The 20,536-nt window shown below is 46.6% G+C and overlaps 1 protein-coding gene across 1 annotated transcript in view; it reads right to left on the bottom strand.

The window, feature by feature from the left end:
• The window catches only part of PAPPA (pappalysin 1), a 178,398-nt gene extending 158,249 nt beyond the window's left edge, over positions 1 to 20,149 (bottom strand). The window contains exon 1 of the mRNA XM_058853889.1: positions 19,477 to 20,149. Within this exon, the coding sequence (XP_058709872.1) occupies positions 19,477 to 19,873 (397 nt within the window). The 5' untranslated portion in view covers positions 19,874 to 20,149. The remainder of the gene's footprint in view (positions 1 to 19,476) is intronic.
• Positions 20,150 to 20,536: the final 387 nt, after the last annotated feature.

Raw genomic sequence — 20,536 nt, forward strand, 5'->3', positions numbered from 1 at the left:
GAGAAATTACAGATTGTGAGGGTTTTGAGGTGTAAGTGAACACACAGCACTGTAACCACAGGGCAGAGAAGGAGCTGAGTCCTTCAAGTGTTATAACAGGGCCAGCCCAGGGCTGGGTATGGCTTTTCCAAGGGCTTCTTCATCTACAGACTCAGCGTAAACAAAGGTTAGTGGGAAGGTTTGCTCCTTATCTGGATCTCCTTAAGCATTTCACAACCAAGCTGCAGGACCAGTGGAGACTGGTGCTTGGTGAATAAACTGTTTATTATCTAATAACCAGCTTTAGGCAGCCTTTTAGATGGACAGAAAAATTCACATGTTTTGCAAGGGTCAAACTTCAGTCCCTGCTATGAATTCTGGGATCACAGGAACATTCCAGACAAGGGTAAGGATATTGTAATACCTGCAAAATTATTTATTTCTCCTGGTTTGTTCTGACAAACAACTGAGGATTTTCAGATGAAGCTTGGAAAACAAGCATGTGTCCATCTGAGATGATTTTAACACACACAGGCATAGGAACAGTGGTGATAGCAGAGACACACTTCCCTTGGATCCAGCTTAAAGTCAAACTTTGATGTTCCATCAGGGAATCACTGCTGTATGTCACAAATATGGGATACTTTGTATCCAGCTTGATTCAGACAGCAATTCAGGTTTTTGGCTGCCAATTTTAGACACTCTAGTGTAGCCTTATTAAAAAGTTGAGTTCAGCGTTTATGAAAACCCAGATAACCTTCAAATATCAGGAATGGAAAGCACTCAGTAAATTTGTTGGTTTGGCTGAAAGGGATCATCACACACCTCTGAACCCCCAAGCTTATCTCTGCTTGCTGCCCAGCAGAACCAGATTACAAATTAACCCTCCCATTGTACCTGAGGCTGCTGATTCACCTCCAGAGAAATCCAGCATTAACACCATTCCCACCTGAAAAGCAGGTCTTGCAAAACACAAGGATACACATCAGGAGGAGTGCATGGATCCATCTTTCACACCACATGCACAGCACACACAAACCTGAGAAAAAGCACATTGGATAAAGGCACAGCAGCAGAAGGGGCACTCAACTCACACAGATGAAGGTGCCCAGCAACATTTTGGTGGAACACAAGTCACCTCTGCTCCCACATCTCCTCTTCCTCCCTATGCTGTTTGCCAAACACTGATTAGCTGTCAAAGCTCTACAGAGAAATTTACTCTTGCTCACACTAACACAGAGTGGCTTTCCTCCCCTCTGTAAGAGTTAATGCTTGAGAGCAACCACAGAGGATCTTCTGTGGAAAGAACAGACACAGAATACCATAACTTCCAGGCAATCTAAATGATAAAGAGATATTTCTGGGCTCTTTTTAGAAAACAGCAGAAAGAATTGATCATAAACTGGGTCAAGATAGGTCAGCATACCTCAGAGCAGATCAGATGGCCAGAACATCCCAGGAGGAAATATCCTCCTGGAAGGATTATTAGGGGCACATCTGTGCCATCAGATGACCGTGCACAATACCCATCAGCTCACGGGGAGTTCAATATGGCATTTCCTTTCAAAATGTGCTTTGTGTCTGACAAGCAGTGCAAGTCAATCAGCTGTGGCAGAGCCCGAGCCCCGAGCGGGGCTGGAAAAGCGCCCGACACGCTGCCCTGGATGGCCACAAACACAGGGCAGGGAGAAGGGGAGCTCTGCACATGAGATGGCTTGTGGTGCTGATCAAAACACACAGCCAGCATTAGAGGGGGGACAACAACACAGCTTGTTTTGCTTTTTAGAATTCCCTTGTCTCTGACCTTTACAGCAGCTTTAGGGCAGTGCTGGAACCAGCTGAGCAGTTACTACTCCCAGCTGCAGCCAGGAGAGCTTTTACACCATTGCACAATGCATGTGTGCTTGCAGGGGGGAGGACAGGGCTGGAGAACAAAGGAGGAAATCTAGTGGCACCTAAATCAAACATTATGATCAATGAGGGAGTGGGAAGAGAACCTGGGGAGCAGGGACAACCTTACAACCTTTCCAGGATCAGACAGATGGCCAACATCCACATTATTACAGAAACAAAACAAAAACAAAAAATTCCATGAATGCAAACTAGGGCACCCTGGGAGGAGACTGTAAAAATCACATCATGATAGCTTAGACTTGTCTTTGTAATTGAGGGGCATTTCCACATGAAACAGTTCTAGTTATTTAATTGGATTTTGAGAACATTCTTGGGCAGACTCACTTTGTAAGTGCAAAACTGAGTAGTTCCAGTGCATTTACGCTGATTTATACCCTGCAAGAGGCTTTGCTTTGTGAAAATTAAATATCATATTGTAAAAATATCTTAGATCTTATCCAGACTCAGCTATCCTATTGCATCTGGCTTTCCCATATGACTGCATCTTTCCTGTGCTAATAGAAACAACTGAGGCATTTATCAACCTTCAAAGAATTGACTCCAAAACAATCCCCAGAGGAGGAGGCTGCAATAGCAGAGGGGAGAAGGGAGCTGATCGTGCCTGTTTTCCGCTGTCGCTTATGAAAGGGATCCAGGCCTTCACTAATCCTGACTATTTCATGCCTCAAATTCCCAGCTCCATACTTGCACACAAGTTCCAAACCCATACACAAACCACAGAGATATTTCTGCTTTCTAGGAAACGTCCTGCTGAAAAAAAAACCTGCCTCTCTAACATGATATAACTATTATAGTATGCATTCCAGATAGGCTGCAGTCACCACATACTAACCTAAGTATATAATTTTAGAGCTTTATTATTCTGCTCGGTTTGAATCCAATTTCATTTGTTTTGGTATGATTTTCCTCCTGGAAATACCTGAGCCTGTATTTCTGCTCTACAAATACCAGTGATCACTTGATCTGTGAGCACAAATAAATAGACATCTAAAAGCAAATTCTCACACAGATACTCATGATGTCTTAGAAGTGCACAGAAACAAATTCACACCTATTAAACTGAAGACTGTAGCTGTGAAAATTCAGCCTTTAGTTCTTAAAGGACAAGATGGGACAGCGATGGGCAAACCTCCAAAAGGTCATAATTCTGCTTCGCTTTCCATAAGTGTTGCCAAAGCCAAATCCTTCTCGAAAGTAATTGACCTTCTCAAGTCTGCAGAACTGGGAGAAAAAATGTAAAAGAAACAAGCTACCTTGGAAGATTTTTGGCAATTCTCGTATTTAGCTGAGCAGCAGGAAATATCATATGTCCAACCTTTCTTATGTTATTTCAGCCCTTCTACTTCTGGTTAAATTTGGAAGCAGAGCAATGAAGACTAACAAAATACCATGTACAGGCACGATTTGCTCTGTGCAGGGGCCTACATACACACGTGCACATGGCTTGGAGGGAGCAGACTGGGACATTTGGAGCACTTGGCTTAAATTGGACTTTTGAGGAACAGTCTCCAGCTGGGGATGGCTCAAATGAAGTGAAGTCCTGTCTCAGAACACTAATTACCTTCAACAGGGTTTTGGTCAATGTTTGCAACTCAGCTGAAGTCACAGGAATGGGTCATTCCAGTATCCTGCATGCCCTGGACTGATGCTCTGCCCTGAGACTGAGGCAGACCACCCAGCAAGGGGATGAGAAGCTAAAGTCACCCCTGGATTATTCTCTGCTTTCTCATCCACTTTTTCATTTTTAAGGGTCTGTTGTGTTGTTTTACATTCCTGGCATTGTCAATGCTCCCGCTTCCAGAGAGAAACCTTAATTTTTGCTCGCCCAAATCTGTTCTGTAGGTAAACTCTTGGCATCATTCAGGTCAACAATAAAGCTCTTACTACCTTCAATTAGAAAAGATTTCAGCCTTGTTTTTCAGGTAGTTTTCACACAGTGACTGTTCCAAAGGGGAGAAGTCAAGTCATTGCTCAGCACATCATTCTGGAAAAAGGTGACAATGTCTAAACTGGATTAAAAATATCATATGAAACAGAGCCTTACAATTCAACTGCAGTGACAGTGAGGAAACCTTACATTGAGCTGGAAATATTGTGGTGATCAGAAATATCCCACCAGTGTCAAGGAGAGCCCATAGAAATTAAAAAGAGAGAAATTAAAATATTTGAAATTAGCATGCTTGTGCTTTACTGTTCAATTGTTTTTTCCAGTAATAGCAAAAAAACCCAGAATACTCTAACATTAGAAGTTCTTAGACACAATATGGGTGACCACTGAATTAATTCCTCTTTAAAGACCATGCAGTTTGGAAAAACAATTAGTTCTGTATTGAAAGCTATGGTGACAGATATTCCACCACTCTACTCAGAAAGGTTTTTCAGTTACTGACTACTCTCAAGGCTGAAACACTGCTAAAATACTCTGATCTAAAGTTGCTTAGTCTACACTGGATCCATTTGATTTACTAATATCCTCTAGTATTTATTTCCAACCCACAATTATCAGTTTAACATTCCCAAAACATTCATTTAAAGATCATGGCAATCAAGTCACCTCCTAATCTTGAGTCCAACACTTCAAGACTTGCTACAAATCATACAATTATTGTCACAGCTAATTGTTTTCTCTCTAAATCTTCCATATAACATCCTCCTTGAACTGCAGACACCAGAATGGGACAAAGTGCTCTGGCAACAGCTACTCCAGTGTCATTACAGGGGTAACACAACCTCCCCAGTCCTGTTCTGTATCTCCTTGTTTACCCAGCCAACGATGACTCCAAACCTTTGGCCACAGCCTCACATTGGCAGCTCACATTTACGTGCTTTATCTGTTCCAATAGGCAGTTGCTGCTCCACATTCAGCTTCCAGGTGAAAGATCCTTTCCCCCCATCCCTCCTTTGTGTGTGACCTGCTGCCCCTCTCTCTATATGAATGACTTCACATTTGGCTTTACTCTAATGCACAGTTTGCATGTTCTCAGCTTTTGAAAACACCCAACTGAGAGTCCTGTTTTGGTCATTGTTTACCACTCCCTGCACTCTGCAACATCTGCAAATTTTATCAGCACCGATTTTGTTTTCTTGCAGGTTGTTGACAGAAAATATTAACTAGTAAAGAGCCAAGATTGCATTGTGCTGAATAGGAGGGAATGTGGCCAGAGTCACACTGTTCAGGCAATGGCTCTGTTTTTCAGTGAGGGAAAATAAATACCTGTGATACTCACAAATACGAGCTTACACAAGTCAAGAGAAAAAAGATGGGACAAATAGATAAATGGGAGATTGGCAAGATGTGCCCCCTGTCTCTTTGGCATTCCCCAACCTCAGTCTTCCCTTCACAGCAGCACAGGAACCCAGCACAACCCTGGCCAAAGTATTTGGGAAAAACTGCTGCACAGCTGGTTACAAAACCCCAAACCAGTAAAGTGATGGTGTGAGGGGTTGAACACCAGTCTCTTTCTGTTGTTCCAGGGAACAACACCTGGACTCGGTGTCGAAGCTGCAGTTTACAGCCCAGACTTGCACAGGGGGATAAGGGTATTCCCTGCTTTGTTCTTTAGTCCTAATAATCCTAATGCTTGGCTGAGCATTCCAACCTGTTGGTGCAGAGGAGTGGCACTTGTCATTCACAGCTTCATTCATGAAGCACTGCACAAATGACATTCCCTCATCCTTACAAACAGCATCTCTCTGCAGGCTGGGAGAGCCATTATCCCACCTTTGGAGGTGGAAAGGACAGAGCTGGGGGCACCTCACAGCAACTGCAGAGCAGCAACTAAAACCCCAAAGCAACCTGTGCATTTCCACTCTGCCACAGAGCCAGCAGCTGGAATTAGCAGGAGAGGGAGTCTGCTTCTCTCACACAGGAGTTGCATCACTGCTGAAACAAACACCCTTTCTCTCTCTCCAAGCATCTCATTTATCGCTGAAGGAAATCTCTGTTCTCTTTCCGAAAGCACCAGCCAAAAAGAAACCTCTACCCTTTGCAACAGCCTCTGTTCTCTCCTCTGCCAACTGGTCTCTGTCCCTCCTTCCCTTATAGAACATCTTGCTGCAATGCCCTCCTAGAATAATGTTCACACAAACCCTGTCCCTGTTCCAGCTTGTCCCATCACCAGCGTGTGACAACTGTCACAGAAACCCATAAAAGCCAGGCTGCTGGCTCAACAGGGCAAAGGACACCATGTGTTGAGCACATTGACACTTCTCAATAAATAACAGCCCTGCTGAACAGCTGGTTGGATTGCTGGGGTTTGGAAGAATGTTGGCCGCATTGCCTACTTGCGTGCATCCTCCTCAGTGAGGCACAGAAGATCCTGCACTTGGGGAGAGGAAATACATCACTTCCAGAATATACCAAAGAGGAATAAGAGAAAGAAAGTGTCTGAACACAAGTTAAAATCTTGACTCAAGGCTTATGGCCAATTTTGGACATACAGAAGCGCAATAAAGTGTTGGTTTGTTGATATAGGTGCAAAAGATGTTTCTCCTGAGGGAGGGGAGAGATGGGCAGCGCAGGAAGAACTGTCCTAATCTCATTTCCTTCTTCCCTCTCCCTCATGGAATACACAGCTCCTGTTTCATTCAGTCTGAGCCCTCTTAAGCCTGAGAGCACAGAAACTGTTCATGGAACAGTTTGGCCTTCACAGTGTGAAGCAAAGCACAAGGTTTTGGCAAAAAGACTTTTGCTTCTCTGCCTCTGCCATCAGTGTTTGAGGCTCAGTGAAGAGTTTGGACCATTCAGCCTCCTCCTGCTGCAAGGTCTCTTCCTCCAGGAGTGCAAGTGCTCCCAGCCCACCTTTGCTGCCAAATCCCAGCCCTGCAGAAACCTCTGGAGAAGAAACATGGCCCCTTTGCTGTCTGATTTTCCCTCTGTGAGATGCAGCTGCTCTCCAGCCTGCTCCATGGAGCCTGCAGGTGTTTGCAGATGGCCATTTTCCAGTTAAACCGGTGGTATGCCGATGTTTAAAACAAAATAAAATAAACCCCCAGTGCAACAGTGTCCAGTTGAAGATCACTGCTGTTTGAGCATTGCCTCTGCTGAGACACAGAGTGTAAACAGTGTGTTTGATTAAACCACCCCTAGCAAGAGGACTGCAGGGAATTCCAGCCTTTCCCAGCAGAAGACCCTCTGCTCTTCAATAATTCAGAACTCCTCAAAGGGTAAGAATGAATGGATCAACTTTCCTGGGAGGAGAAACTGTTGATAGTTCTGCTGGAATTCTTAGAGGAAGCCCACCAATATAAACCAGGTCCATTTCCACCACGCTGCACCCTGTCCCTTTATTTAACCTGCTCATAGGCAAAGGGATTGTGCAACAACTGATAAACTCTGACCATGCTGCAAAATGGTCACTTCTGATTATCTTCCCTGCACTGGGATGGGAGCTGGAGAGACCACACTGGAGATAAGACTTGACAGAAGATATTTGTTCAGCAAGAGAAACAACTCTTTCAACAAAAAGCAATAGATAAGACTACTTTAAACTGTCCCATTTTAAGGTATGGAGATTCTGCCAGCACTGGATGCCCTTTGTAGTACACTTCTAAAATTCTGAGACTCTCAGAACTAAAAGTGGGACCACAACTTCCACATTTGTTATATCTGTAAAAGCTCCCTTAGCCCCAGTTTCCAAACACACTCCCTGTGGAAGAGAGGGAGCCTGGAGCAGTGACATGAGCACTGCATTGACACCCCACCTGTGCCCAAGTGAGGAACCACAGCCCTGATCAGGCTGTCTCACTCACTGCCAGAGCTTTCCTGTATCTGGGGACGTTTCTGTGCATCCTGAATGGCAAGAAATACTTATTAGAGGATCCAATTATCTCCTGGAAAGAAACAAACACCTAATCCACTCACCTTGCACCTGACTGCAGTGCTAAAGACACAAACCAGGAGCAGCCACAAGAAAAATGGATTTTTTTATTCAGTTGTCCCTGTGCTGCCAGACATTTGTGGGACCTCTGGAACAAGTCAAAAAACATTCTGTGTTTTCCAGCTGCCAGCACCATTACCATGCTTTGCTGATGCCCACGGTGGCCACAGTCCTGTGTTATCCCCTCCCCTGGGTCCTGCTCTCTCCTGAAGGGGTGCTTCTGTGAGAATGGTGTGCAACACCAGATGTACCATCAGCCCTGTGCTCAGACTGTAGTGGACAATTATCCTTTGGGCTATTTTAGTCCTTTTGCAGCCTTTGCGCAACTCAAGAGCAACAGTTTTGCCAGGAGCCAGAATCTAGATTTTGATGCTAAAACAACAACAACAACACAGACAAAAATCAGTGGATTTACCAAGAAGAAAATCTACGGGGCTACTGAAGTCAACCTCCCTGCTCAGGGCTCCTGAATTCTGTCCATGCTGATTTCAAAGCAAATCGAGACCACAATTTTTCCCCACTTCTTTTATATTTTCCACGATGATGGGAAAAGATGAGGAAGACACACAGTAAGACAGACAGGCAAACATCTCATCAAAGAAACTCCTACAAGCAGATGAAGGGTAGGAAACATCCAGCAGCCCTGCTGGCTCCAACCCACAGCCCGGGCCTGGGTGCGTGGTTGATTTTCATTTACTAACTTTTCTTCCCGTGAACTTCCTCCGAGGGTGTTTGTTTATAAACAGAGGAGGGAATATTATTGCTGGAGATGGGACAGTACGGGCAGGGGTGAAGGAGTTTAGGCCACAAGCTGGAGAGCAGAGTTCAGGAGTGTTTGTTGCCGGAAGCACAAAGGGCTCACTGTAACACTGGTAACATGGCCCAGTTCCACAGTCTGGAGGGATTACGATATAGGTATATTCAGAAAATACTTCAAAAAGCAAAAACAACCCCACATTGTACAAATGTTTCCCACTGCATCACCATAACCATTACACACCCAAATAAAACCACCAGCGGTGACGGTGGTTGGAGGTTGTTCTCCACAACATCCACTCTCAGCTGGGTCACTTTCCCCATTGCATGCCCTCTGTCTCTGCCCCAAATTCTACACATTCACAGGTCTGCAGCAGCTCCCCCTGATTTCCTCTCCAAAGGAGTTACTCTAGGTTTACTCTGGTGTGTTCAACAGCAGAATCTGGCTTGTATTGCTCACCCTTCCCTCTGCCAAGTATGTTTCAAAACCGTGTGTGTAATGCATTTAGTTAACATTTGCTTTTTCTCCCAGTACTCCTTTTCTCCCTGAACATCTCCATTCACGAGCTACAGCACAGGAGGCTTCCAATTCTTGTCTAGTTTACACTGAAAATAATTCTCATTAAATTATCACTGGTGAAAGGTGCTGCTTTGACCTCCGAGGGGCTGCTCTGTTTATCCACAAGACAGATGACATGTAAGACAGTAGTAATGCAAGCTCCAGATTTCAACTTTAGCACCTCAGACTTTACAAGCACAGATGCTGCTGCATTCAGAACAAACTCCTGTGGATTGGATGTACAGCCTCCCCGGTGATGCTCCTGACAGAAACTCTGGTTGTTCAGCCACGAGGGTGATCCCTCCCCAAAAATCCTCTGGGACCCCTTCTGCAGCCTCTCACCTGGTCTGGATTTAACTGGGGGGTAAATGAGTTGCTTTTGTCCTTAATTTCATAGCCTGAGATATACAGAGGCAGATTTTCAGCATTTCCTAGGAAGATAAGCAGTTACAACTTCCATGTTTTACAAGCCATTTCAGCAAGTCAATACAATAATCAATGTGGAGACGGATAAAAAATATCAAAGTACTCCAATTTAAATAGGAGTACTCTGAACTAAGGGGCTTTGCTGATATTTGCTTTTCTCTCCCATTGTGGGAGGGAGATAGAGCTGAGAAATACTGTAATTTGTGTGGATTCAACCATCACCAGCATGTCTGAGATATGAATTCCAGACCATCTGATTTTGTGCCATCTCCAAAGAGCTCACGTCACAAATGCCAAGTGCCTTCTTCCCCCAGCCCCTGGGATGTCACCAGCAGGATGTCACCTGGCAGGTGGCAGAGTCCACCAGCCCCACTGGCTCAGTACTGCCCTAATCTGCTGAAGAACCATCAACAGCTACAAGGAAACATCCTACAGGAATTAGGGCATGTGACTTCCCATGGAGAACACTCTCAGCTGAGGAATAACCATCATCACCCCCAAAAAACAATAATAAAACATAGCAGAAGGGCTGCTGGTGGGTTTGATGGCTGACTTTGTCACCAGCACACTGCCACATCCAGGACAAAGCAGAGCATCCCTCCATTCCTCAGTTTCCCTGATTTTAAGGGATGTGCTCTCTCACACCTGAGATTTATCACCACCACCAGCAGCAGGAAGTTTTGTGGCAAGTTCAGGATTATACAACTGCAACCTTTCTGCAATGACAAAGAAAAATAACAGGACTAGGATACTTTAGTTCAGGAGAAAAAAAACTCCATTCAAAACTAAGTAACACTGCTAACAGCAAAGGCCTTTCCTTTCCATTTCTTTCCCTGTCTTAAATAAAACAAACAAAATAATGGTGATAAAATCTGCTTCCTCAATCCAGGGGATGATCTTTGCGAATATGTTTCCAACACTAACAGCAGAGAACAGACAAGGAAGAGAACGAAGGAGGAAAGGAGCCTGCAGCTGATGCTCGGTGTTGGGAACACGGCTGCTCTTCTCCCAGTTCCATGACGACAGAAGACTCCTGGGAATCAGATGAGGGAGGGGAAGATGGGTCAGAAGAGAGAAATCCATATGGGAAAGTGATTTAAAGCAAACAGAGAGACAATAAATTAGATAAGGAAAAAGAGGGAAAACATGACAGAGGGGAGGAAGGAGAAGAGATAAAAAAGCCCTAAATATCACCCAAAAGGAAGACTCGAGATCCCACCAGGCCCCAGGAGGTGCCCAGCACAGAACAGAGTGGTTTGTTTCTCTAACACAGCAATTCTTTTGCTTTCATGAGCTGGTATCATATCTCTCAGCTGCTGCTTCACCAGGCCAGCTCCAGATGCTTCTCAGTTTCACTTCCCCCCGACTCCCTCTCTGCCAGGGCGAGCGCTCGCTCCCTGCGCACGGCGAGGATGGATATTAAACAGAACAATATCAATAATTCCCGGAAAACAGGCAAGCCCCTGAGCCTGGCTGAGCACACACAGCCTGCTTACCCTGTGTTCCCACAGCGCTTCCAACACCAGCTGGCCAAAGGCACCAACCTGCGGCCACCCTCGGAGGGGACACCACCCTCGGAGGGGACACCACCCTCCCGCGGCACCGAGGACGGGACAGGAGCAGGGAAGCAGCCACAGTGCAGAGCAGGAAGGAGGGAAAGCAGGGGAATCGAGGACACCAGATAGCAGAGGAAAAACTGAGGCTAGGGTGGTGATAAGAGAGGGTGGAGGGATTGGACGGGAAAGTCGCTCGCTGACATCGCTCTGAAGAACAGAAAATGGGAGAGTGGGTTTGGAATAGGGGAGATTTGGACATTAAAAAAAATTGAAAGGAATAAAGAGAGGGGAAAAAAAGAGGGAAGGTTGAAAGAGACAGAGGCCAATTTGAGATTTGGTGTACAGCAAAAGCAAATAAACACATCCCCCTCCCTCTGCTCTTAGGGCTTCACAGTTTTTCTTCTCTCATGTCCAAAGCAAAAAAAGTCTACAAAAAAAAGGACACTGAAGCAGGGACCACAGACAGGTCCAGGCTGCAGAAAACTCTGAAATCACAGCCTTTGCCAGATTCAGCCAAGCTCAATGGTATTTTTCATGATCTTGGCCAGGTTTAGGATCAAGTCCATGTTTCCATGTAACCACGAATCCAGCCCCATTCTGCCAGGGGATAACTGACCTCTGTTCATATTTGTTCACTTTTATCTGTCATACACAATGTACCCCCACTTGCTGCTGTCAAACTTAGGGATGCTCAACAGTCCTCAGATTGTTCTGATCACTGTCAACTAGGATAGCAGAAAGCAAATTTCTGTGCTAAGACATTCACTCCTGTTCTCTTTTTACCTCGCCTTTTTGAGTTCTGCTCTGCTCCTGCTCAGAGTAAGAGTACTTTAACTTCATGGATGGCTTTGGGGAGAGTAAACTTTATAATAGGCACTAACATCAAATCAAAGCAGTTTACAAGATGTGCCACTTGTGTCAGAATATGTGGGGAAATAAACAAGCTGCTCCTCCTTGATCATTGGAGTTTAAATGCTCTATTGATCTGGGAAGAAAATCAAAGGTGCTTTGGAAATGGTGTGTGTGTGTGCATGCATGCTCACAGCAGAGAAAATGAGGAGAAATGTGGAGAGACAGAGAAAACAGCACAACAATCAAGTATTCTGTCTCCACAGAAGGTGAAATGAAATCAAGAATCATATCCTGATGTCAGCAACCCCCAGGTGGGGAAATGGGCACAGAGCAATTGAAGGGTGAGGTCAGGGAAAATGTACATCTTCATCTTCAGAAGCCTCTTTTTTGGGAAAACAAAGAAACAAAACAGCAACTGTGCCCACAACAATGCATGAAGCAAATACCCAGAACCCAGGAAAGAGAAGAGTCCAATGTATTTTGCATATATGAAATAGGAAGATTAATATATACTGCCCATGTAAACAGTACTAGATAAAAAAAAAAATGGTGGCATTGAGAGAGGAGGGTAAATGAAGAAAAAAATTATATTAGACTTGCTGAGACACTTGAGGGAAAAAAAACATAGAGGACTTTGATCAAACAAGTATTTTCTGATGGATTTTCTCAATCATCTGGAATATAAGATGCAAAGAAGTGAAAACGCAATCAAGCATTCATTCCTGCTGCAATGGGATGTAGGAACAGGCTAAGACCAGAGAAGGGTGGGAAATGTTTGATAAAATATTTTTCTCAGGAAAGGGGGAAATTAATCAAAACAGACTATCTGTGGGAAAGGATCAGTTTTGGCAAATATTCCAAGTGAAAATTTCAATGGAAGTTTCATAACTGTCAAAACACCTGATTCATTTTAACTCTCTGAAAATAAGAAAGCTGATACCTTTTACCAGCCAATGTTTTTCTTTCTCATACTTAACAGTTTTCTAAACCAATGTTTTGGATTTTAGGTACTTAAGATGTTGTCGATCTGTCCTTCTCTTTTCCTGTCTTACATTAAAATGGTGACTCCCAGTCTTAGCTAAAGAGCTTTGGTTTATAGTAGAGCACTGGGAAATCTTCTGTGGCCTGTGCTATATCAGAACCTACAAAGTGGATTTTCTGTGAATGTTTGGACTAATTATCTGCTGTTATATCCCTGACACTGCAGGGGACTGAATTTGGCAACCCAGGTGGTCCCTTCTCTGCTTCTGCTCCTGTAATTTCTATTGGAGAAAAGAAAAGAGGAGCTGAAAAAGCAACAGATAAAATTAGAAGCAAAACTATTATATGGGAGCATTTCAGCTGACCCCAGTGATGGAAAGGTTTATTTTTGTTTTTTCAATATGTCTTTCTGAAAAAAAACACTATATATGGCTCTTTTTTTTTTTTTTTTTCCTGGCTCAGGCCAGCATGAAAATCCAATGTTAAAGCACTTGGTTAATCCTGTCACCTTGAGAGCACCTAAACTCTGTTGGTCCTGGAATATTTTTCATGGATGGTTTGGGTTGGAAAGAACCTTTAAAAGTCATTTCATTCCACCCCTGCCATGACAGGGACACCTTCCACCATCCCAGAGCTGCTCCAAGCCCCATCCAGCCTGGCCTTGGACATTCCAGGGATCCAGGGGCAGCCCCAGCTGCTCTGGGCACCCTGTACCAGGGCTTCAGCACCCTCCCAGGGGAGGATTTCTTCCCAATATCTGATCCAAACCTATTCCTTTCAGTGTGAAGCCATTCTCTCTTGTTTTTGCACTCCAGGACTTTGTCAGAAGTCCCTGGCCAGCTCTCTTGTAGAACCTCTTCATGGCCACACTGAGGTCACCCCAAAGCTTCTCTTCTCCAGGCTGAACATTCCCAGAGCTGCTCCATCCCTCTGATCCCCCTGGAGCCTCCTCTGGATCTCTCCAGCAGCTCCAGGTGCTCCCTGTGCTGGTCCCAGGGCTGGGGCAGCTCTGCAGGTGGGGTCTCACCTGGGCACAGGGACAGAATCCCCCTCCCCTCCTGACACAGCCCAGGACACAGTTGGCTTTCTGAGCAGCCAGGGCACAAAACACTTCTGGGTTAAAGGTGCTCCAGGGTGCATCATGGCTTTACCTCTCTTATGACAGACCCCAGTCCTGGCAGAGCCAGACACAGGCTCCAAAAAAGGCATTTCTCCACCAAAACTCTCTGCTCCCCTCAGCTGTACAAGCAGAGACCCGTCCTGTTGAGCACTGGGAAGTGGCACCTACCTGTGTGAAGGGTCTGGCTTGGGCTTCCCAGGGAGCCAGCATCACCGAGCCCCTCTGGGATCTGGGATTTCAGCTCATCCCTCCCCATGCCCTGTGTGACTGGGGCTGACAGGACACACAGATCAGCACCCCCTTGGCCACTGAGAGCCCCTTCCTGGCACCCCCTGGGGTGGGAGTGGAGGCTGCAGAGCAGCTCCAGCCGATTCCCAGGATGCTCCAACCCCGCCCAGGGCTGGCTTTGGCCATGGCTTTGCGTGCGAAGGCTCTCCAAGGGCTTCCCCTCACCCTCAGCCCCGAGCCCGCCCTGCACAGCTCTGCTCTGCGCTCCTCCAGACATCTCCACAGGTCCCTGAGGACAGCCCTGCTCCTGCTTTCTCTCCAAACACCATCCTCTCCGCTTGCTTTCTGCCTCACGTGAGTTCCTCTAACTGAAACAGGCTGGCTCGAAATAAATCAGGCTGAAATGAAGCTTGGAGAGGCAAACTGAGCCTGGGACACAACTCCATGCCTACAGGAGACAGCCAAACATCATTGAGGAATGTAAATTTGCCATCCTTCAAACACAGAGCCAAACTGCCCTCACTGTTTTATTATCTTTTAATTAATTAGAGCAGCCTCTGTGTGTTTTAAGGGTCAAAAAAACCCCAACAACTTTCTTCTAACAGTGCTGTTCTGACTCTAGAGTGTAGCTGGTCAAAAGAATGAGACCAGATTAAATTGGAAATGTTATGAAAAGAAAAATCAGTTTCTGATTCTTGTCCCAGCTTCCACAGGCTGAATGAAATGTGCTGTTCAAAGGCAAATATTTAGTAAATGACAAGCTGTGAGGGTATTTTGTTCAGTGACCTATGAGTCAAGCCATGTCCAGATCCATAGTCATGAAGTGGATTATCATTTGAACCCATCCACAGGGAAGCCAAACCCACACAGCTTCCCCCACCCTTCAGCAATGGTGTTTTAGAGATTTTTCCCCTTGCAGGAATTTCTGTGCAGGTGTTCCAGCTCCTGCCTCTCCACTCTGCCCACCATGGCCAGCACCCTGGGACCTTGCACATGCCAGCACTAACTAAACAACAGAACCACAAGGTTTGTATTTGTCTTACCCCTTCATTGTAGCTCTTCATTACAGAACACAGCTAGAAAATTCATGCAATTGGAAGACACCAGGCTGTTGAAAATGCCACATTATCTACCTGCCTGTTGTTTCAATGCCAGTGAGACTCTGAGTAAACTCTCTGTTGAAAACATCCTCAAGTTCCCAGCACACCCCACACAGGATCAGCTCTGGAGATAGGACCCAACTCTCCAATTCTACCTGAAGTGTATTAAACCAATATCAGACTCCAAAACTTCAGAGGGAAACAACTCCCCAAAGTAAACATATATTCTGAAACTCCTTGGAGGGACTAGACCTATGCAGTGTCAATTACATATCTTTATAATTGCCCAATTATTGGACCCTGACACGGATGTTTCTCAGTCTCTTACATTCAAAAGCTGTGGCTTTAAGTGAGCTCCACCGTGCTGATTTTGGCTTTTCTCTCCCTTTGGATTCTGCTGCAGTTTTAGGCTCATCAAGGACTGAAGTTGGGAAAACACAGGCAGTCCCTTACACATGAAGCTTTATTAAGTTGGGATCATGCTCCCTGTTGGCAGGCTGAGGAATAGAGACAGAGGGGAATGAAACCAAGAAGTGGGGAAAAAAAAACAAACAAACAAAAAACCCAAACCAAAATACAAATAACTTTCACTCTTCAGAGCAGGCACGCCTTTTTACTCCGGCGATCATTCATCCCGCTCCCCTCAGCTCCCAGCCAGTGAAGAGTCAACATCTCTCTCCTGTGAAAACACGAGCCACCCCACACAGCAGAAAACACCCGACAGGGACCCGGGAGGATCCTGTTTCTTAGGATGGGGTAGCTTTTTCACAGTGGAACCGAAATCTCTTTGATTCCAAGGTCAGCAGCGCTTTGAAGCCCCTCATTTCACACGGTGTGTGTGCATTACCTAACCCAGCACAGCCTCACCTTAACCCTTTCCTGCAGCAGCATCCCCGGGATGCTCCAGGGGAAGGCTCCTGCCCGGTTCCAGGTGCACATGTGCGTGTTTACAAGAGAGATGCGCTGTGCTGCGGGCTGGCTGCGCACATCCCAGCAGGGTTTGTGAGAACTCTGCGGCCCGGGGAGGGAGGGAGGGAGCAGGGATGGAAGGAGGGATGGAAGGAGGGATGGAAGGAGGGAGTGCTCCGGGAGCAGCACTGCTCCGAGGAGCGCAGCCCAGCCCCGACAGGGCTCCTGAGCTTTTGCGTAAGGCGGATCAATGGGTCAGACTCGCAGTTTCCCAACAGCTTTCCCTCTGACAAATGCCAGAGCAGATATCAGTGGAGTCAAACAGGGCGGCAATAACATCGCTGCCAAGCAGCGTGAAAATTGGCAGAGCCTGGCACCAGGACTGCCTCTCATCAGAGACAGGGCATGGCCCGGCACAATGACGAACCCACTTAACAGCGCTGTAAAATTAGCCATTTATGAAAACAAATTGAATACTGCAGCAGAGGGTGACGTAAGGAGAGTTGGCTCCAGACAGAAACTCCTGTAGCCTGGATTAGCAGAAGAACTCCGTTATGTCAGGGCTCAGGCGCAGAAGCTGATAACAACTTGGGTCCTACATGAGATTTTTAACAGACACAACAGGTTTCCCCTCTAGGCACACACGGGGCTCCTCCTGCACGACTCGCAGTAATTTCTTATATGCCAGCAGGGAGGGGTGCAAGGGGAGCAGTGGTCACGGGCAGAAAGTGGGGGGCAGAAAGTAGGTGAAGACACAAGAGCAACTCTGAAAAAGAGATGTATTCCAGTCAATCCCACCCCTTCCCTCAGATCTGTACAGCCACACAGCTTCCCGCTTTGCAACTGGGACAAAAAGTTGGGGAGAAAGTCACTTCTGGCACTGCCAGCAAATGTGTCCCAGTCCCTTCCCCTCCAAACAGCCAGATGGGCTCTTGATTTCAGTGGGGTCCTACAGATGTAAATTCAACAGCAGAACTGAGCTCCTCAGTCTGTCACATCCCAAAACAGTGAAAATGTGAAAGCCAAGAGTTTTGGCAGCCAGAACCCTTGATTTCCTCATTGAGGGAAGCGTAATCTCTCCCTAAGCTTGCTGCAGGTCTGGGAGGCTGTGGTGTGCAGAGGATACTCCAAGTGAGTTCCTCTTGGAGCTCTTCCAGGTGTTTACACACAGAGCCAAACCTGGCTCCTCTTCAAGAGTGAGTGCGAGGGGGGCAGGGGGAGCTTAAAAAATAAAATAAAAATCACAAAGTCCTCCTGAGCTGAGCTGACGCTCTACGGTGCAAAACTGGGGCATTTCTCTTCATTTTTCACAGTGGAATGTTATTTCCATGCATAAAATGGGTCAAGTGTTTTATACAGGCAACAAACCAACCTCCCCCATCCAATTAAAGTATTTTACTACAAATGATCTTTGTGTGTGTTTGCCTAGGTTCCCTGTTGTGAGAATTAGAGATACTTGCACCAAAGACACACACGGGGTCCTAGGTGTTGGATTAAACACCTTTAAAAATACCCTGACCCTGTTTTGGTACTGACGAGATCTGTGCAAACCCCAATCCTGCCTTCCCTAACTTGAAAGGGAAGCACTTTGAGCCCTGGGGTTTAAGTTAGGGTTGGCAACCAGAAGAGACAGGGGGAATAAAGCAAGGAATAATGTGTTTCACCTATGAAATCACTGCTCTGAAAGCACACGGGACCAGCCCATGCCCGGCACCTCCTGCCCACCCCGGCAGCCCCGCAGGAACCGCGGCTCCCTCCTCAGGAGCGAGCGGAGCAGCCGCGATTTGGGGAAAGTTAAGGGAAAGCACGGCTGAGTTCATCACAGTTTTTTGTTTTCTTCAGGACAAAGCAACTTTCTTGCGAGGCAGCAGCCGGTGAGGGAGGGGGAGAGGAGCGCGGATGTGGCAGGAGGGAGGTGGCCGGGGACAGCGAGCGGGGCTCGGGGCAGCCACCGGCACAGGCAGCGCTGCCTCCTGCGAGGAAGTGACTCCGCTTAAAGGGAAAGGGGAAATCCTCCCTGTCTCTTTAAGGCATCCTAGGACATGGAAACTTTGTGCTTTCAGGGAATCTCCTTGCCAAAAGAACTGTAAAACATGTCTTCCCCCCGCCCCCCAATACCCGTTTCTCTTTCTGACTTGTTTCCTTTTTTTTTTTTAGTATTTTTTTTTTAAAGGCATTTCCATTTTCTATGACTTCCTTCAGAGCGAAAGATGGATGTGGCGACATTTATAAGGGTTTGTAACCCTCCGAAAAGTATCCGATTTCACGACAACTTCGCTGCACTTTATCACTAAAGCGAGGAAAGGGCGGGAGGTGGCGGGAGGGAGGGAGGGGGAGAGGGAGAGAACGCGGGGAGAGGGACCCAAATTCAGGATGGGCTCATAAAATTTAAATAAGAAAAGTGCAATACTCCTTGTTATTGTCCAGCTCAGACAGCTTAGACTGGTAGCTGCTTTGAGTACTAAATGATTTTATAGGGCTGTTTGACCTTAGAATCATTGATGTTACACTTGCCATTTCTAAGGGGAGACAAAAATACTCCACACATCCTCTAGCTGCAGCGCGAGTCCCAGCCGTAGCTGAGTGTCGAGGGGTTGGGAACTTTATAAACTCATTTGATTCATTTGAGGTTTCACAATAGCCAAAAAGCTCCTTTATAGCTTTTTGGAAACCACATGCTAACACTGCATCTGAAGAGCGAACAGTGGAGTACACTAAAAAGCCAATAAAACCGAGGAAATCGTAGGGGGACCTTAGATATGCGTTTCTTTGCAGCCACACACCAGTCACATACATTTCTTTCCATACATACAAACAAGCCACTTTCAAATGCTCTACTTACAGTTTTCCAACCTGCAAATTAGACAAAAACCCCACCGTAAGAGCTGCCTCTTCTACCCGCACCTCAATCCGCACACCCAGAAAGCCAGAAAACTACCCCGGGGCACTGCCATTTCCCCTATGCAAAAAGTTTACATAACTTTTCCTGCGAGCCTATACTTCCAGGCGGTCGGCAGAGCTCCGGGATCTCCCGGAATGTGCGGCGGGGTGAAGGCGAGCCCGGCGGTGCTGGCAGAGGCGCTGGCGTGCCCGGGGTGTGTGCGGGGCGCTCCCGCGGGGCTGGGTGTGCACAGCCCGCTCCCGGACACACGCACGCCTCCAGCCGCCTCCCGGCACCGAGCGGGGATGCTGCAGCCACAGGCACGGCCGGACCTACCTGCAATGACAGCCGGAGATCTCTGTCCGCCTTCGGCTTTCAGCCACACTTGCAAAGTGAAGGCATCTCGGGGCAGCTCTACGTCTGCCTTGAGCCGCAGCTGATCACCTTGGCCACTGAAATAGAGCGCCCTGCTCGGGGTAAGGGACTCCTCTTCGTCCTTTACCTCCCGCTGTTGCCTCCTGCGGGGGACATGCCCAGGCTCCAGCCCAGCAGTGGAGCGCCTTCCTCGGGCTAACCTGGTGGCACAGGTGCCCGGGGCAGTGTGGAGGAGCTGGCGGCTGTGCCTGGTGTCCCTTCGTGCCCTGCGGGAGCGCTCGTCCATCCCACATTCGGGTCCACTGGCTAGGGCTGTACAGAGAAGCGCAAGAGGCAGCAGCAAACTCCAGAGCTGCATTTCCAATCTTCCCCCCCCTTCTCCCCTGCAAATCCTCCCGATCTGCCAGCTTTGGGCTCCTCCTTGCCTTGACTTTCTTCTCTTGTTCACCCTTCTTGGTATTTGCTCTTTTTATAACCCTTCTCAGTTGCTTTTTCTTTTCTTTTTTTCTTTTTCTTTCTTTCTTTTTCCTGCTTATAGATTTTTTTTCTCCTTAAAACAAATAAAAATCAAATAAATCAAAACTCCTTCTTGGTTGAAATGTATTTCTCTGTTCTTCCTTCTCTATCTGTCTTCTTCTCCTCTATTCCTCCACAGCTGGAACTCCTCTCTCTCTTCTTTTCTCTGCTGAATTTTCTTCCCTTTATTTTTTTCTTCTTAAAAAAAACACACACACACACTCACACACACACAAAACAAAAAACCAAAACAACCCCCCAGCTTTCTCCAAGACTCAGACCCACTGATTTCCCTCCCCCCAAAAGATGCTCTAATCTATTTATTTTTTTGGCCTCCTTTATAACATAAGCCACAACCCCCTCCTTTCCCCCAACCTCCCCCCCTCCCTTCTTCTCCACAAAATGAAAGAAAAGAGAAAAAGCCCCTCAGAAGATGAGTAAACAAGAATATGCTAATCTACTCTAGGGTGCTCCACCTTCCCAATTGAATGATTCCCATTAAAAC

The sequence above is a fragment of the Poecile atricapillus genome, chromosome 20, assembly GCF_030490865.1.
Source record: "Poecile atricapillus isolate bPoeAtr1 chromosome 20, bPoeAtr1.hap1, whole genome shotgun sequence".
In the NCBI taxonomy this organism is placed as follows: Eukaryota; Metazoa; Chordata; class Aves; order Passeriformes; family Paridae; genus Poecile; species Poecile atricapillus.